We start from the raw sequence: 15,158 nt of genomic DNA, 5'->3' as shown, positions 1-15,158 counted from the left end.
ACGCCTTTGGAGTGTGGGAGGAAACCGAAGATCTTGGAGAAAACCTACGCAGGTCACGGGGAGAACGTACAAACTCCGTACAGACGGCGCCCGTAGTCAGGATCGAACCTGAGTCTCCGGCGCTGCATTCGATGTAAGGCAGCAACTCTACCGCTGCGCCACCGTGCCTCATCATATTTATAAAGAGTCATTAATGTCAGCCATTTATTTATAGATTGTGGCTGTCACTACCACAGCCACTCCTAGAGCTGGGCTGTATTGCAATGACTCCAACCATGTCAACATCCAGCTGGTGGCTGATGGAAGCCTGTGGAGATGGTGGAGCTGGGAATGCTGAACTCCACCAAACCAGTGCACTCTGTAGAAGAGGTGGGAAAAGCAACTAATAACCTTTGAAGGCAAACCCTTACCTCGCCAACGTCATAAATCAACACTTGACCTTCTGAATCTCCCACCGCAATCTCTCGTCCTGACTGCGCCCAACGCACACGATGCAACGCAGGGTTTCCCTCCATGGTGACGCTGGCAGTGGGAACCTGCATTTCACAAATCATGGTTTACTTTCAAGTGGAGAAGCTATTTTTATACTGTGTAAAAATTAAAACACTATAATAAAGCAATGAGAATCAATCTGGCTTTCACATTCACAAAGTATTAAGGTAATAAATCGTGAATCACCATGTCATAACGAGTGGTCCGGCCTTGCTTGAAGAATATTTAACTGTGCAGCATTCTAATTGTGCAGCATTCTTTTAAGCAGTAGAAGATTGATTTTTCTGGTAGTGACTCACACTATTTCTGGCTTGTTTTATGTCATTACAGAGTCGCTCGTCACCCTGATGTGACTGTCGTGTGACAGAACCTTGTGCTGATATCATAGCTGTGGTATGTAACTTAAGTATTTTAAGGGAACATGACATAATGTCCCGGAAATGCGCAATATGAATAATCCCAGGACAACATACTCATTAAAAGAAGGCAGCAGAATACAGGAGGACTTGGGTAAGTACAAGAGTAACTTTCCACCACCTCCCCCACGCATCGCTCACCACTCTTCTGCCATTTTGACACCCCCCCATCACCAATATTCTATACTTTATGTGTCACAAATGCAACTGCACAGTGAAATGCTTTTTGCACATGTCACACATGCAGGAGCTGCCATTTTTGGTGCGGTTCAAAGTCCGGTTGGCCCGCGTGCTCGACCAGTACTGGACAAGTTCCCGTGAACCGACGTCCCTCTCCTCTCCCGGCCATCTTTGTGTCCTGGGGGCGCCCCCTGCAGCCGACCTTGAAGGCGCTGGAGGCATTACCCCAGTTCACCCTCCTGCCAGCCCTTGCTCCTCGCGTCCCACGTCTCCAGCTCCCTCCCGGTTACGCCGAGCGACCAGCCTTCGGGTGGGTTCCCGGTCCCACCGACTGATGAGCCTTCAGACGAGCTCCGACCCCTTGCCCCCAGCACACGTGCCAGTCAAATAATGACCTTTTCACTCCCTTCCCATCAACACCCCTCAACCACACACAAGACTGCTGGAATGCCACGAGTCCCTGATCCAAGGTCTGTGGTTGACGACCCAATCCAATCTTGGGAGAAGTGGACCAGGTGACATTTCCCACAGAATTTTGATGCCATGGGATACTGTCCATTCCAGCACATCCTTCAGCTGCACTAGAGGTTCTGGTCAACAGTCACTTCTCTGCTGCTAAATGTTACCTGTTGTTCCACAGCTAAAGATTGGTTTGTCAATCGATTTTACGTCATCAAGTTCAGCAACCACCTGATGTCTCTCACACGTCACAGCAAGGTTAGAAACATACGAAGCTTCCCACATCACATTCCCATAACTGAAGAAAACAATGTGGAGACAAGCCAAGAAACTGGGATTCTTTGCAAATGGTTTTAATGGAGAAATCGGGAAATTGGCTTGGCCACTTCCGCGCACGATTCACCTTGGTGCAGTTGATATCTGCCTGGCATCGGTGACAAGCTGAATAATGTCACAGGTCAGTTCACCTCCATTGCAGGCATAATTGAGAGCTCCCAAGATCAACTTACAACCTTCGCCATTTACAAAAGAACAGGAACACACGGTGTAGGATCTAGAAATTAGGTGTCAACTAAAGGGCACATCAATGTTTTTACCCAGCATTTGCCAGCCTTTGGTGTGACCTGGGCAGGATTATGGAAAGCAATCTAGTGGAGCTCCCTTCACTAATCACTGCTCCTTTATGCAAGTATACCAAGTACTGTGGCTATAATGGGAAGAGACCGTTAACTGTGACGTTTCTCCACGTGGCAACTGCACATTTTGCATGAATTCCTGAAGTGAAATGTACAACTCTTCTTTATCACGTGAATGTGTGTGAAAATCACATTAGGGTTGCTTTAAATGTATTTTTACCCAATTTCACATTTTGTTTTGCAGGAGTTGTGAGGGGTTGGTACATATTTTTCACACCAAAAGAAGCAAAATCTAATATCTATGCCTTTGTGTCTCAATATTCAGAATAGTCTGATTTATTTTCCATAGAGTTCCATGACTGCTCAAACCGGCTGCCTTGATTCAGAGATTAGAAACTCTAAGGGAAATCCAATCTGCATTCTCCACTCTTATGTGGAATGATGTTCCAATATAAAACATAGAATTGTACAGCACAAGAACAGCCTTTCGTCCCACAATGTCGGTGCCAAACATAATGCCAATACCATCACCTATCTACCTGCACATAACCCGTATCCCTGCATATCCATGTGCCTATCAAGAAGTCTCTTAAACACCACTATCATATCTGCTTCCATCACCACCACCACTACAAAGTCACTTTGGGATCTGGGCAGAGCAGACTCATTTTGATTTATGGTCTCTGTATCCTTATATCCTGTATCCACTGTTTGCGTGCTACTGTATGTTTCATTTTTTTCCTTAGTACCTAATCAGATGTACAGCACTTTGGTCAACGTGGGTTGTTTTTAAATGTGCTATATAAATAAAATTGACTTGACTTGACTTGACCTCCTGGCAACATGTTCCAGGGATTAACCACCCTCTGTAAAAAAAACTTGCCTTGCACATCTTCAATACATTTTGTTGACCAAAATTGCCATTAAATAATATATTCACCAACCAAAAGTCATTTAGGGACACTTTAAATATATTTTTGCCCAATTTCATTGTTGTTTTACAGTGAAGATAGACACAAAATGCTGGAGTAACTCAGCCGATCAGGCAGCATCTCTGGAGAAAAGGAATAGATGGTATTTTGGGTCGAGACCCTTCTTCAGACTGCTTATCTCGAACAGTTTGAAGAAGGGTCTCGACCCAAATCGTTACCAGTTCCTTCTCTCCAGAGATGCTGCCTGACCTGATGAGTCACTCCAGCATTTTGTGTCTATCTTGATTTACAGCCATTGATTTTATTGACTCACCTCGGAATCTTCATTCAAATTCCAAAGATCGAGTCGACCCATACCATCAACGCAGGCAAAGAGTGCTGGGTGGATAGGAGACCACATGACATCAAACACATAGTCGGAACTGTCCTCAAAGGAATACAAGGACTTGTTGCTCTAAAAAAAGGAAATTCTGTTGACTTGGGGATAGGCAGGCAGTCTACACAACACTCTTTAGACACATTAAAAGATGAATAAAAGCTAAGCAAAGCAGGTACAATGCCCCGACTATCACTTTTAAGTGATCCACAATAACAACCCACGATAGCAGGCTGTGGTGAACATCACACTGAGTAAATACTGTTCCCACATCAGTAGGTCTAAGACCCAGATCAAAATTTAATTGTCTTATGGAAACAGGCCCTTCGGCCCAACGTGCATGCTCTCCAACATGCTCTATCTGCACTCGTCCCACCTGCCGTGTTTCTGCCATATTCCTCGAAACCTTTCCTATCCGTGTACCTGTCCAAATGTCTTCTAATGTCTTTTAATCTCCTTTAAACGTTGCCCCTCTCATCTTAAAGCTATGCCCCCAGTCTTTAGTATTTCAGATCACTTTTGGTATTGGTGGCAATTGATGGAAAATTTATGTATTTGTTACCTTGTGTATTCTGTCTGTGTCTGTACCTATAAGATAATTACTGGCAAGACCAGAAGTTGTTTTGCAAGACCATTTACCGAAACTGCCTAGGGCACAAGTAATTAACAGGTCTTAGTCAGCTATCTGTTGATTCCTTTTACCCCGAGGGACTTATCAGTTGCCATTGTCTGGACGCTTTTTGGTTTTCAATCAATGTATAAAAGAGGTGTGTTGCAGCATTAGCACAGGGAGGGGGGGGGGGGAGGGGAAGGAACTCGTACAGACTCCTGTGCTCTGTATGACTCACTCTCTCTCTCTCTCTCTCTCTCTCTCTCAATAAAGTTCGTTCAGTTGTACCTCAGTTTTTGTAATAGTCATTTGTTGGAAAATCTCTAACAGCAATGTGATCATGGAAAAGGTTGCTTAAATACTCAGTGGAAGCATATCAGTGTAGTCTGCTAATATCCATTGGTACTTACCTTAGTTGACCAAAGCTTCACAGTCCAGTCAAATGATGAAGTGATGAAGAGATGAGAGAAGTCCGCTGCTCCGGCTGCTGTGTGACAATGGATCCCTGTCACTGGACCCTGGTGTCCTTCAAACATCTCAATGATTCCGGCTTTGCTGTAATTTATAGACAAACATTCACTTTGCAAATTCAAAATTTGTGTTCTTGCTTCAGCAGCTGTGTGGGACCGAATACCTTTCGACCAGCTTGACTTTCCTTGTACGTTGCATTTTAATCCAGCCATGAGTTGTAGAGAGATACAGCACGGAAACAGGCTCTTCGACCCACTAAATCCGTGCTGACCATCAACCACATATTTACACTGATCCTTTGTAATACTATGTATTTATTTCCCCACATTCTCATCAACTCCCTCCAGATTCTACTACTTACCTGCACACTTGGGGTAATTTACAGAGGCCAACTGACCTAACAACCGGCATATTTTTGGGATGTGGGAGTTAAACCGGAGCACCTTGAGGAAACACACATGGTCTCAGGGAGTGTGCAAGCTCCACACAGAATGTACGTACCCCAGGTGAGGATTGAACCCGGGTCTCTGGCAATGGCTCCATCAGCTGATTATCTCTCTCTCTCTAACTCTCAATTAATGTGTAGGAAACAAACTGCAGATGCTGGTATAAATCGAAGGTAGACAAAAAATGCTGGAGTAACTCAGCGGGTCAGGCAGCATCTCTGGAGAGAAGGAATGGGTGACGTTTTGGGTCTCAACCTTCAGACTCAGTCTGAAGAAGGGTCTCAACCTGAAACGTCACCTATCCATGTTCTCCAAGGATGCTGCCTGACCCGCTGAGTTACTCCAGCACTCTGTGAAACGTCACCTATCCATGTTCTCCAAGGATGCTGCCTGATCCGCTGAGTTACTCCAGCACTCTGTGAAACGTCACCTATCCATGTTCTCCACAGATGCTGCCTGGCCTGCTGAGTTACTCCAGCATTTTTTGTCTATCTTTTGACTCTCAATTAATATCATCTCCCTCTTTTTCTTTATTTCAATATTCTTCTTTTTCTTCCTCCCCATAACTTTTTGATATTCACAATTAATTCTGCCTTTAAGTCTTTTGACAGGGCACATTAAAACCTTCCAGACTCAATAATGGGTTCAACAGTTTCAGATAATGATTCTACTTTTCTCATTTACACCTCGGCGAGGATGATATTCTGTTTTCTCATCCTGCCTCATTGCCAGCCTCTCTGGCCTTGCAACATTATCCGTTCTGTCATTCCTGCTCTCCACCTTATCGCAGATTTGGCCTTTTGTTCTCTTCCCCTGCCTTTCCCCTTCTCCGCAACTTAAAACACTGGTTTTCACCTTTTTCCCAGATCTGATGAAAAGTCATCAACTTGAAATGTTAACTCAATTCCTCTCTCCACAATTGTTGCCAGATGAGGATTTCTAGCAGTTCGTTCTTACGGCTTAATTTATATAGCAAATTCACTGGTGGACATTATTTAAGGATTAATTGCAATTCAATGTAGTATGCCTATGTTCCACAGTTTGGAATAATGAGTGTAAATTTTAGAAGTTTACATTTAATTTTATGTTTTGTAATGGGCGAAGATGCAACGGTATTCAGACCAAGCATCACAAGAGAGAAAAGCAGAAGGGTAAGATTCAGGAGGAAAGTTGCATTTCCCAAGTGAATCCTTGTTAACTAAAGTTGTGAGATCTATTTATCACAGAGCAGGAATGCTGTACCCAAACAGCAGAAATGTAGCTGTAACTCAAGGGTGGGAGAGTGGGGGGCACAATAATGAGCTGAACTCAAGCTATGAGGGCAGGGGCCAGAGATGGACTAATGTGAGATTTTGCTTACAGATAAGCTGTACCAATTAAAAAAATAAAATTGACAATGATACCCAATTACTATAACTCAAGTAGCAGAGCAAGAATAAATGCAGTGATTTTCTGTCAAGGCTAAATGATCAAACTAACAATACAAATATCTCAAGTTACTATAATAACAATACAAATATAGAAAAATTGTTTAGAGTAAAGTTTTGTTCTTTGCATGCGAGTTGCTTGTCCTGTTCTCATGATCTAATTCCAATGTTGGGGGAGTCCACAACCAGGGGCCACACAGTCTAGGAATAAAGGGGAGGCCATTTAAAACTGAGGTGAGAAGAAACTTTTTCACCCAGAGAGTTGTGAATTTGTGGAATTCTCTGTCACAGAGGGCAGTGGAGGCCAATTCAGTGGATGGATTTAAAAGAGAGTTGGATTGAGCTCTGGGGGCTGGTGGAATCAAGGGATATGGGGAGAAGGCAGGCACGGGTTATTGATTGTGGATGATCAGCCATGATCACAATGAATGGCGGTGCGTACAGGCTCGAAGGGCCAAATGGCCTCCTCCTCTGTTCTATGTTTCTGTGTTTCTATTCCTTCTCCTCGTTTTTCCCGTTGTCCTGTCCGGTATACTGCCCATCCTCAACACCCTCCATCCTGCCCTGCCTGAACTATCATGGCCACACAAACTGAGCCACACTCACTATCTCTGATCTCCATCATCTCACCTGTTCAGCAACTGTGCTGAAACTCATGGCCAAGAACATTAGCATTGGCCTTAGTTGAATAACTAATACGCTGATGGCCTTATATATTTGTATTATTATAGTAAATTTGCTCCACAAGTACATTCTCCATACCTGCCAAGGCGACAAGCTGTATACACTGAGCCTTCTTCACTGCCCACGACAAAGTTATTGATATCCCCCAGTGGGAAGGACATGGATGTTACAGCCACTGCCTTTGATTGCTTGTGTACCAGCTCAATACTATCCTGCAAAATAAAATCAAGTGTTTTTTTAAGTGAAGGATACAACATTGTGCATTTAGATCAATTATCATATGCAAGGGAAAAGGCTAAGGGCTAATATTTCTGATGTGACAAATCTCAACAGCTCTACATTAGTGAGACCAAATGCATGGCTCCCACACCCAATCCACCCACAGAACTGCCTATTCCGATCGCTACAATATTGCCAGATTTTTCATGTCTTGTTTTCACCAGTTCCAAACCCTGCAACTTTGTCTGTTCAAGCCAAATTTCCTGATCCTGCATACACCCCATTCTGTCCAAAATTCCACCATCCACATCCTAACCTGTTTATTTACCAATGAGAGACGCTGCCTGATCCACTGAGTTACTCCAGCACTTTGTGTCATTCTTCGATATGTACCAGCATCTGCAGTTCCTTTCTACACACTGTTTATCTACCACATCTGTTCTAATCAACTACGGTGGCATGGTGGCACAGCGGTAGAGTTGCAGCAGAGACCCAGGCTCGATCCTGACCTGGGGTGCTGTCTGTATGGAGTTTGTATGTTCTCCCCATAGGTTTTCCCCAGGCACTCTGGTTTCCTCCCACACTCCAAAGATGTACAGGTTTGTATGTTAATTGGCTTGGTAACATTATAAATTGTCCCTAATAGGATAGTGTTAGTGTGCGGGGATCGCTGGTCGGTGTGGACTTGCTGGCCGAAGGGCCTGTTTCCGCGCTGTATCTCTAAACGAAATTATTGGATCCCTTTCTCCAAGCAAATTCAATTCAAAAATCCTCATCTTGATTTCCCTCTTTTAACAATTCTCTCTCTGTGCCTTCTTCCAGTCAAACTAGACCTGGCCTGCTAAGAGTCTATCTCCACAGTTCTTGAACCTCACCAAAACCTGCACCTCCCACCCCACCCACACTGGCGGTGCAACCGACTGCCACCATAATTCCATTCAAATTCTCTTCCCCTAAAACTTGCAAGAATCAAACAACTTTTCTTTCATTCTAACTTATTCATCAACAAAAAGCTGATAATAACAAAATGCAAGTTCCTTACCTGTGGCTGAGACAGCATGTCCAGGCTCCAGGTACACAGTTTTCCATCAGTGGAAACGCTGACCAAGTTATGAGCGTTCTGAGTGCCAACGACGTTGACACAGTACACAGGATGCTGTATTGTAGAACAATTATACCAAAAGGTCATTGTAAAAGATGCAGAAAGTAACTATTTACTCAGGTCTCTTAAAGGACAATTTTATTCTTCTATTGGATGCACTTCCCAAATCCTACCACCACTTCATTCGCTGGATCAGTGTGTGATTTAAGATTTGAATGGCAACATTTTCTGTCAATGGTATCGTAAGGATTATTCTCACCGTGTGAGCTGCAGCGGACAGTGGAGTCCGCTGGACGGGCGTCTTCTTGTTACTGCGATTATCCCAAAGAACAATCTGACCAGAATATGTTCCACCCACCATAAGATTTGGATGAAACTGTGCAAAGCAGGCAGACATGACTTTTGACTGAAATAGAAAACAATTAAATATGATCATGTCTTTTCATTGAGAAGTAGAGATTAAAAACAGTTTATTCATATTGACATTCCATCTTTACATTTCATCCTTGAGCACTTTTTGAATAGGATGTTAAACCACGGGGAAAGTTTCTGAATATTCACCACAAGCCTCTCAAATCTTTACACCTCAATCAGTCCCTGCTCAGCCTCCTCCACTGCAGTGAAAACAACAAAGCCACTCCAATTCTCTTCCCATAACTGGAACACTCCATCCCAGGCAACATCCTGATGAAGTGACAGAGGATCTACCTCCAACGGGATCCCACCACTGGCCACATCTTCCCATCTCCACCCCTTTCTGCTTTCCGCAGAGACCGTTCCCTCCGCAACTCCCTGGTCAACTTGTCCCTTCCCACCCAAACCACCCCATGGTACTTTCCCCTGCAACCGCAGGAGATGCAACACCTGTCCCTTTACCTCCCCCCTCGACTCCATCCAAGGACCCAAACAGTCTTTTCAGGTGAGACAGAGGTTCACCTGCACCTCCTCCAACCTCATCTATTGTATCCGCTGTTCCAGGTGTTGACTCCTGTACATCGGTGAGACCAAGCGCAGACTCGGCGATCATTTCGCTCAACACCTTCGCTCAGTCTGCCTAAACCTACCTTATCTCCCGGTAGCTCAGTACTTCAACTCCCCCTCCCATTCCCAATCTGACATTTCTGTCCTGGGCCTCCTCCATTGTCAGAGTGAGGCCCAGCGCAAATTGGAGGAACAGCACCTCATATTTCGCTTGGACAGCTCACACCCCAGCGGTATGAACATTGATTTCTCGAACTTCAAGTAGCCATTGCTTTCCCTCTCTCTCCATCCCCTCCCCAGTTCTCCCATCAGTCTTACAGTCTCCGACTACATTTTATCTCTGTACCGCCCACTCCCGACATGTCTGAAGAAGGGTCTCGACCCGAAACGTCACCCATTCCTTCTCTCCAGAGATGCTGCCTGACCCGCTGAGTTACTCCAGCATTTTGTGTCTAACATCCTGATGAATCTCCTCTGTGCCCTCTCCAGTGCAATCACATTCGAAGAGGTGCTGGGTGACTGGAGGATGGCTAATGTTGTGCCTCTATTTAAGAAGGACTGAGATGAACAGCCTGGGAACTATAAACCAGTGAGCCTAACATCTGTGGTAGGCAAGATGCTGGAGAGTAATCCAAGGAGTAAGATATATATGAATTCCGATACACAGGAGCTGATTAAGGATTGTCAGCATGGTTTGTACATGGGAAATTGTGTCTCACAAATCCGATTGAGTTTTTTGAGTAAGTAACCAAAAAGCTTGATGAAGGCGACATTGTCTACATGGACTTCAGCAAGGTCTTTGATAAGGTTCCGCATGGTAGGCTGCTCTGGAAGATTACATCGCATGGCATCTAGGGAAAGCTAGCAGACTGAACAGTGATTTGGCATCATGGAAGGAAGCAGAGGGTGATGGTGGAAAGTTGTTTTTTCAGACTGAAGACCTGTGACTAGTGACATACCTCAGCTATCGGTGCTGGGCCCTTTGTGGTTTATATCAATGAATAGGATGAGAATGTATAAGGCATGCAGTTTGCAGATGACACTATAGTGGGTGATATCGTAGATAGCAAAGGTGGTTGTCAAAAATGACAGCAGGATCTTGATCAGTTGTGAAGTGGGCTGAGGAATGGTCAATGGAGTTAATGCAGACAAGTGTAAGCTATTGCATTTTGGGAAGTCAAAGCAGGAAGTCAAGTCCTTCACACTGAATGGGAGGGCCCTAAGGGGTGTTGTAGAGCAGAGGGATCTGGGAGTGCAGGCACACAGTTCCTTGAAAGCGGTGTCACAGGGAGAATAGGTGGTCAAAAAGGCTTTCGATACATTGTCCTATATCAGTCACTATATTGAGCATAGAAGTTAGGATGTGATATTCCAGTTGTACAAGAGGTTGGTGAGGCTGTATTTGGAGTATTGTGTTCAGATTTGGCCACACTGTCATAGGAAAGATGTTGATAAGATGAAAAGAGTGCCCAGAAGAGTTATGAGTATGTTGCCAGGACATGAGGCCCTGAGCTATAGGGAGCGGTTGGGGCAGGCTGGGACTTTATTCCTTGTAGCGCAGGAGGATGAGGTATGATCATATAGAGGTATATAAGATCATGAGGGAAATATGTAGGGTGAATGTCCAGAGTCTTTTATGCAGAGTAGTGGAATCAAGATCAAGAGAGCATAGGTTTAAGGTGAGAGGAGAAAGATTAAGTAGGAACCTGAGGGGCAACCTTTTCCACACAGAGGGTGGTGGGTATACGAAATGAGCTGCCAGAGGAAGTAGTTGAGGCAGATACTATAACAACATTTAAAAGACATTTGGACAGGTACCTGGACAGGAAACGTTTGGAGGGATATGGGCCAAACGCAAGCAGGTGGGACTAGTATAGATGGGGCATCTTGATCGACGTGGGCAAGTTGGACTGAAGGGGCTGTTTCCATGCCATATGACTCTATGACATCCTGTACTGTGGCAACCAAAACTGCACACAATACTCCAGCTGCGACCTAGCCAATGTTTTGAAACGTTGTACCATAACTTCCCTGCTCTTATGCTCTATGACCTGGATAATGAAGACAGGTTGTTGTCTGCCTTCTGTGGCAGTGTCCAAAGAATTGGACGTTATCTACAGTGTCCTTGCCAATGCTTAACATTTAATCAACATCACCAAAACATTTTATATGGCTTTATCACATTTCCCTTTTGCGGTTCCTTGTCATGCAACTGATTGGCTGAATGAACCGAATGTGAATCTCGCTCCCGATTGTGTCATGAACCAGAAGTGGTGCCAACAGCAGTGATTGTCCGCCAGTGCTCAGATTTAGAAATGGTTCAATGTAGAAAAACTGGAGAAATCACGATGTTGAACACAGGCACTGCAACTTTATACATGCACATTAAAAATAATCCAAAACATTGCAGTTTGATTAAATATTAATACCACAGCAGGTTTACTGTAAAAGTTAATGCTGATCATTAGACAATACTATAGAATCTACACGATTATCACACTTGTTAGAAAAAGCTAGAATTTTTTAACTGAATAGACGTAAAAGACATTCATCAGATTGTACAATACCTGGCAGTGAAAGATGTATTCTGGAGTTGTCTTCTTAAACTTCATATTCCATATAAGGGCTACACCATCAGGTTCATTCAAAGCATCTTCATTGTTAGTGTATGATGCAACCAGTAGTTCTGGATACTATTTAACAAAAATAAAAATAATAATAATACATTTATTTTATATAGCGCTTTTCAGGATACTCAAAGACGCTTTACAGAGCAAACAAGACATAAAAACAAACAAACAAACAAAAGATAGAGATGAGGGAAAGAAACAAATGTGTTTAATTCACAGGAGCTAATGCAAGACATGATGCTCCCTTTCTACAATGTCATTGCAGCTTTAACATAGAACATAAACAGTGCAGCATAGGAACAGGCCCTTTGGCCCACAACATCTGTGCCAAATATGATTCCAAGTTAAACTACTCTCCTCTACCTGCACATGATCCATATCCCTCCATTCCCTGCATGTCCCTGTGCCTATCCAAACGCCTCTTAAATACCACTGTCGTATCTGCCTTCACCACCACCCTGGCAGCACCTTCCAGGCACCTACCTCCCTCCCACTGTGTTAAACACTTGACCTGCACATCTCCTTTAAACGTTGTGCCTCTCAGCTTAAAGCTATGCCTTCTCGTCTTTGACATTTCCATTCTAGGAAAAATGTTCTGACTATCATATATATAGTATAAGAAAATAACTGCAGATGCTGGTACAAATCGATTTATTCACAAAATGCTGGAGTAACTCAGCAGGTCAGGCAGCATCTGGGGAGAGAAGGAATGGGTGACGTTTCGGGTCGAGACCCTGACTATCATATCTCTGCCTACCTAACGTATTTATTTAAATAGGTTATTATGGATCAAATAGGGACCTGATAGTACAGTAAACCCTCATTATAATGGACCATGGAGGGGAATGGTGTTCGTTATTGCCAATTATCCGCTATAACCGAGCAAAGTATTATCACTGTATAAGTAGTAGAACCGAACGACTGCAGTTGCTGGTTAATGCACAAAAGGACACAAAGTGCTGGAATAACTCAGCGGCTCACTGAGCATCTCTGGAGGACAAGGATAGGTGCCATTTTGTTTTTTCACCCCACGTGTGGTTTGAATCTGGAATGCCCAGGCTGATTGAATGGTGGAGGCAGAGACTCACACAGCGTTAAAGTAACTGTGCAGGCACTTGAACTGCCAAGACAGAGAAAGCTATGGAAAATGGGATTAGTGCAGAGGGGTAGTTGATGTTCGGTATGGATATGGCTGGCTGAAGGGCCTGTTTCCATGCTGTATGACTCTAATTTTGTGAGCATAGCTTACTTTCTCAGTCTTGACTAACTCTTCCTGGCTGAACACATCGGTTGGGAGGGTCAAATCTCCCAACTGAATGTTGACTGTCAAATCTGCAATCTCTACCGGCAATAAGGACAAAGGCAGTGGGCTCATGGGAACACCACCATCTACACGTTCGCCTCTAACTCATGCACTGCCCAGACTTCGAAACATTTTGATGGTCTTTCATAGTCACTGGGTCTAAATCCTTCCCAAAAGTACCGTGGGAGCGCCCCCACCAGAAGGAGGCCGCTCTTCACTCCCTGTTCAAGGGCATACAAGATGGGTAATAAATGCTTGCTTTGATAACTACATTTCAAAAAATGTACAATAAAATGCTTACCTGCTGTGACCAATCTAGACAGGTAACAACGCGATCCTTTGACCAATTTTCATCAAAAAACTGCCTGTTCAGTGACAGCTTGGCTCCTGCTTGGACCTCTCTGAAAAAAAAACATTTTATGAAATAGTAAAGAACATTAACAATTTAACAGAACATTGACTCACCAGACAATTCATGTATAGAAAAACACTGAAATGCATGGAAACAGAAAATGTTGGAAACTTTCAGTGTTCATGGAGAGAGAAACAGCTGGTTTTCTCACTTTTCTAGTTTTGACCATAAGGTCACTGATCTGAAACATTGACTGTTTCTCGACCAACCGATGTGTTCTACTAACCTGCTGAGTGTTTCCAATATTGTGTGTTTGATTTGGTTCCAGATTTCCAGTTACTACGGTTTATTTTGATTCAAACATCGGAAAGGACTTTGGACTGAATGGCCCGCTTCTGTGCTATAGATTCAACGCAACTATAAAACAGTTCAATTACAAGGAAGACATTACCCACCCTTCCTTGTCATCGAGATTGCGGCCACTGTAGTCAAAGAAGATGTCAACATGTTCAGTAAGTGCTTGCTCAATCACCCTTGAGGTCTGATCAAAGAAGGACCGAAATGAATCAGATTGAAGAATGTTTTCTTTTTCATCCTCGGTCAGTTCATGTCGGCTCACTAGAAAGAAAGTTAACACGACAGTTGAACTGAGATGGCTGCAATGCATTATTCTTATATTTAAACATTCATACTTCTCTTCCCCATTCCCCTCCTTAAAGGGCCTGTCCTACTTAGGCGATTTTTTAGGCGACTGCCGGTGACTGTCAAAGTCGTAGCAGATTGCCAACATTTTCTTTTACCCTACGACAATGACCACGACAATGCTGAGTCAGGTCGAGATTACACCGTCTTCAGAAACATCGCGAATTTCCCACGCTGTCAATGCTTCTCCGGCGTCCTAATTTTCACTGAAATCACTGACAAGTCGGTAATTACTTGAGAGTTTTGAAATATAACATCTTGCCCGGGTTACTTGAAAACCAAGCTTCACGGTAACAAGGCATAAACTGGATTCACTTCCAGTTTACTAAGAGCTGTATTAAGAAATTTAATTTTACTACTTTAAATGTAATGGCTGATGGCCATAAACATCGCGAAAATTCCCACGCTCACCTGACCGTCAAACTGTTGCCTCCAATCTACCTGTCAAATGTCCTGATGGTAAATAAATTGGTATTTTATGGTATCTTCAAATGAATTTACTTAATTTAATATTACGTGCTTCTAAATGCATCTAAGAGAACCTAGCAAACCTGGGGACAGCATGCGACAGCGCCCGCAATAAGCAACGATACCTGGCGACAAGCCAGCTGTCGCCGAGAAATTTCATACCGGTTGATTTCTCAACAACGCTTTGTACATTAATACTCCTGGAGCACACTCATATTTATGACTACTACCTAGGGGAGATTCCCATCTAAATTGTCTCTCTTCTTTGTTATA

At 43.7% G+C, this 15,158-nt stretch overlaps 1 protein-coding gene across 4 annotated transcripts in view; it reads right to left on the bottom strand.

Annotated features, from left to right (window-relative positions):
• LOC144611981 (cytoplasmic dynein 1 intermediate chain 2-like) overlaps positions 1–15,158 on the bottom strand; it is a 51,652-nt gene that overhangs the window by 3,199 nt on the left and 33,295 nt on the right. For all 4 annotated transcript variants that reach the window (XM_078431359.1, XM_078431357.1, XM_078431356.1 and 1 more), the window contains 9 exons: positions 14,171–14,333; positions 13,665–13,764; positions 11,998–12,123; positions 8,709–8,855; positions 8,390–8,503; positions 7,207–7,340; positions 4,511–4,655; positions 3,428–3,568; positions 411–536 (listed from right to left, as the gene is read on the bottom strand). In XM_078431359.1, the coding sequence (XP_078287485.1) occupies positions 411–536; positions 3,428–3,568; positions 4,511–4,655; positions 7,207–7,340; positions 8,390–8,503; positions 8,709–8,855; positions 11,998–12,123; positions 13,665–13,764; positions 14,171–14,333 (1,196 nt within the window). The remainder of the gene's footprint in view (positions 1–410; positions 537–3,427; positions 3,569–4,510; positions 4,656–7,206; positions 7,341–8,389; positions 8,504–8,708; positions 8,856–11,997; positions 12,124–13,664; positions 13,765–14,170; positions 14,334–15,158) is intronic.

Source organism: Rhinoraja longicauda, chromosome 42 (assembly GCF_053455715.1).
Source record: "Rhinoraja longicauda isolate Sanriku21f chromosome 42, sRhiLon1.1, whole genome shotgun sequence".
Classification (NCBI taxonomy): Eukaryota; Metazoa; Chordata; class Chondrichthyes; order Rajiformes; family Arhynchobatidae; genus Rhinoraja; species Rhinoraja longicauda.
Note: the sequence above shows the minus strand (reverse complement) of the source record. Positions and strands in the feature narration are given on the sequence as shown.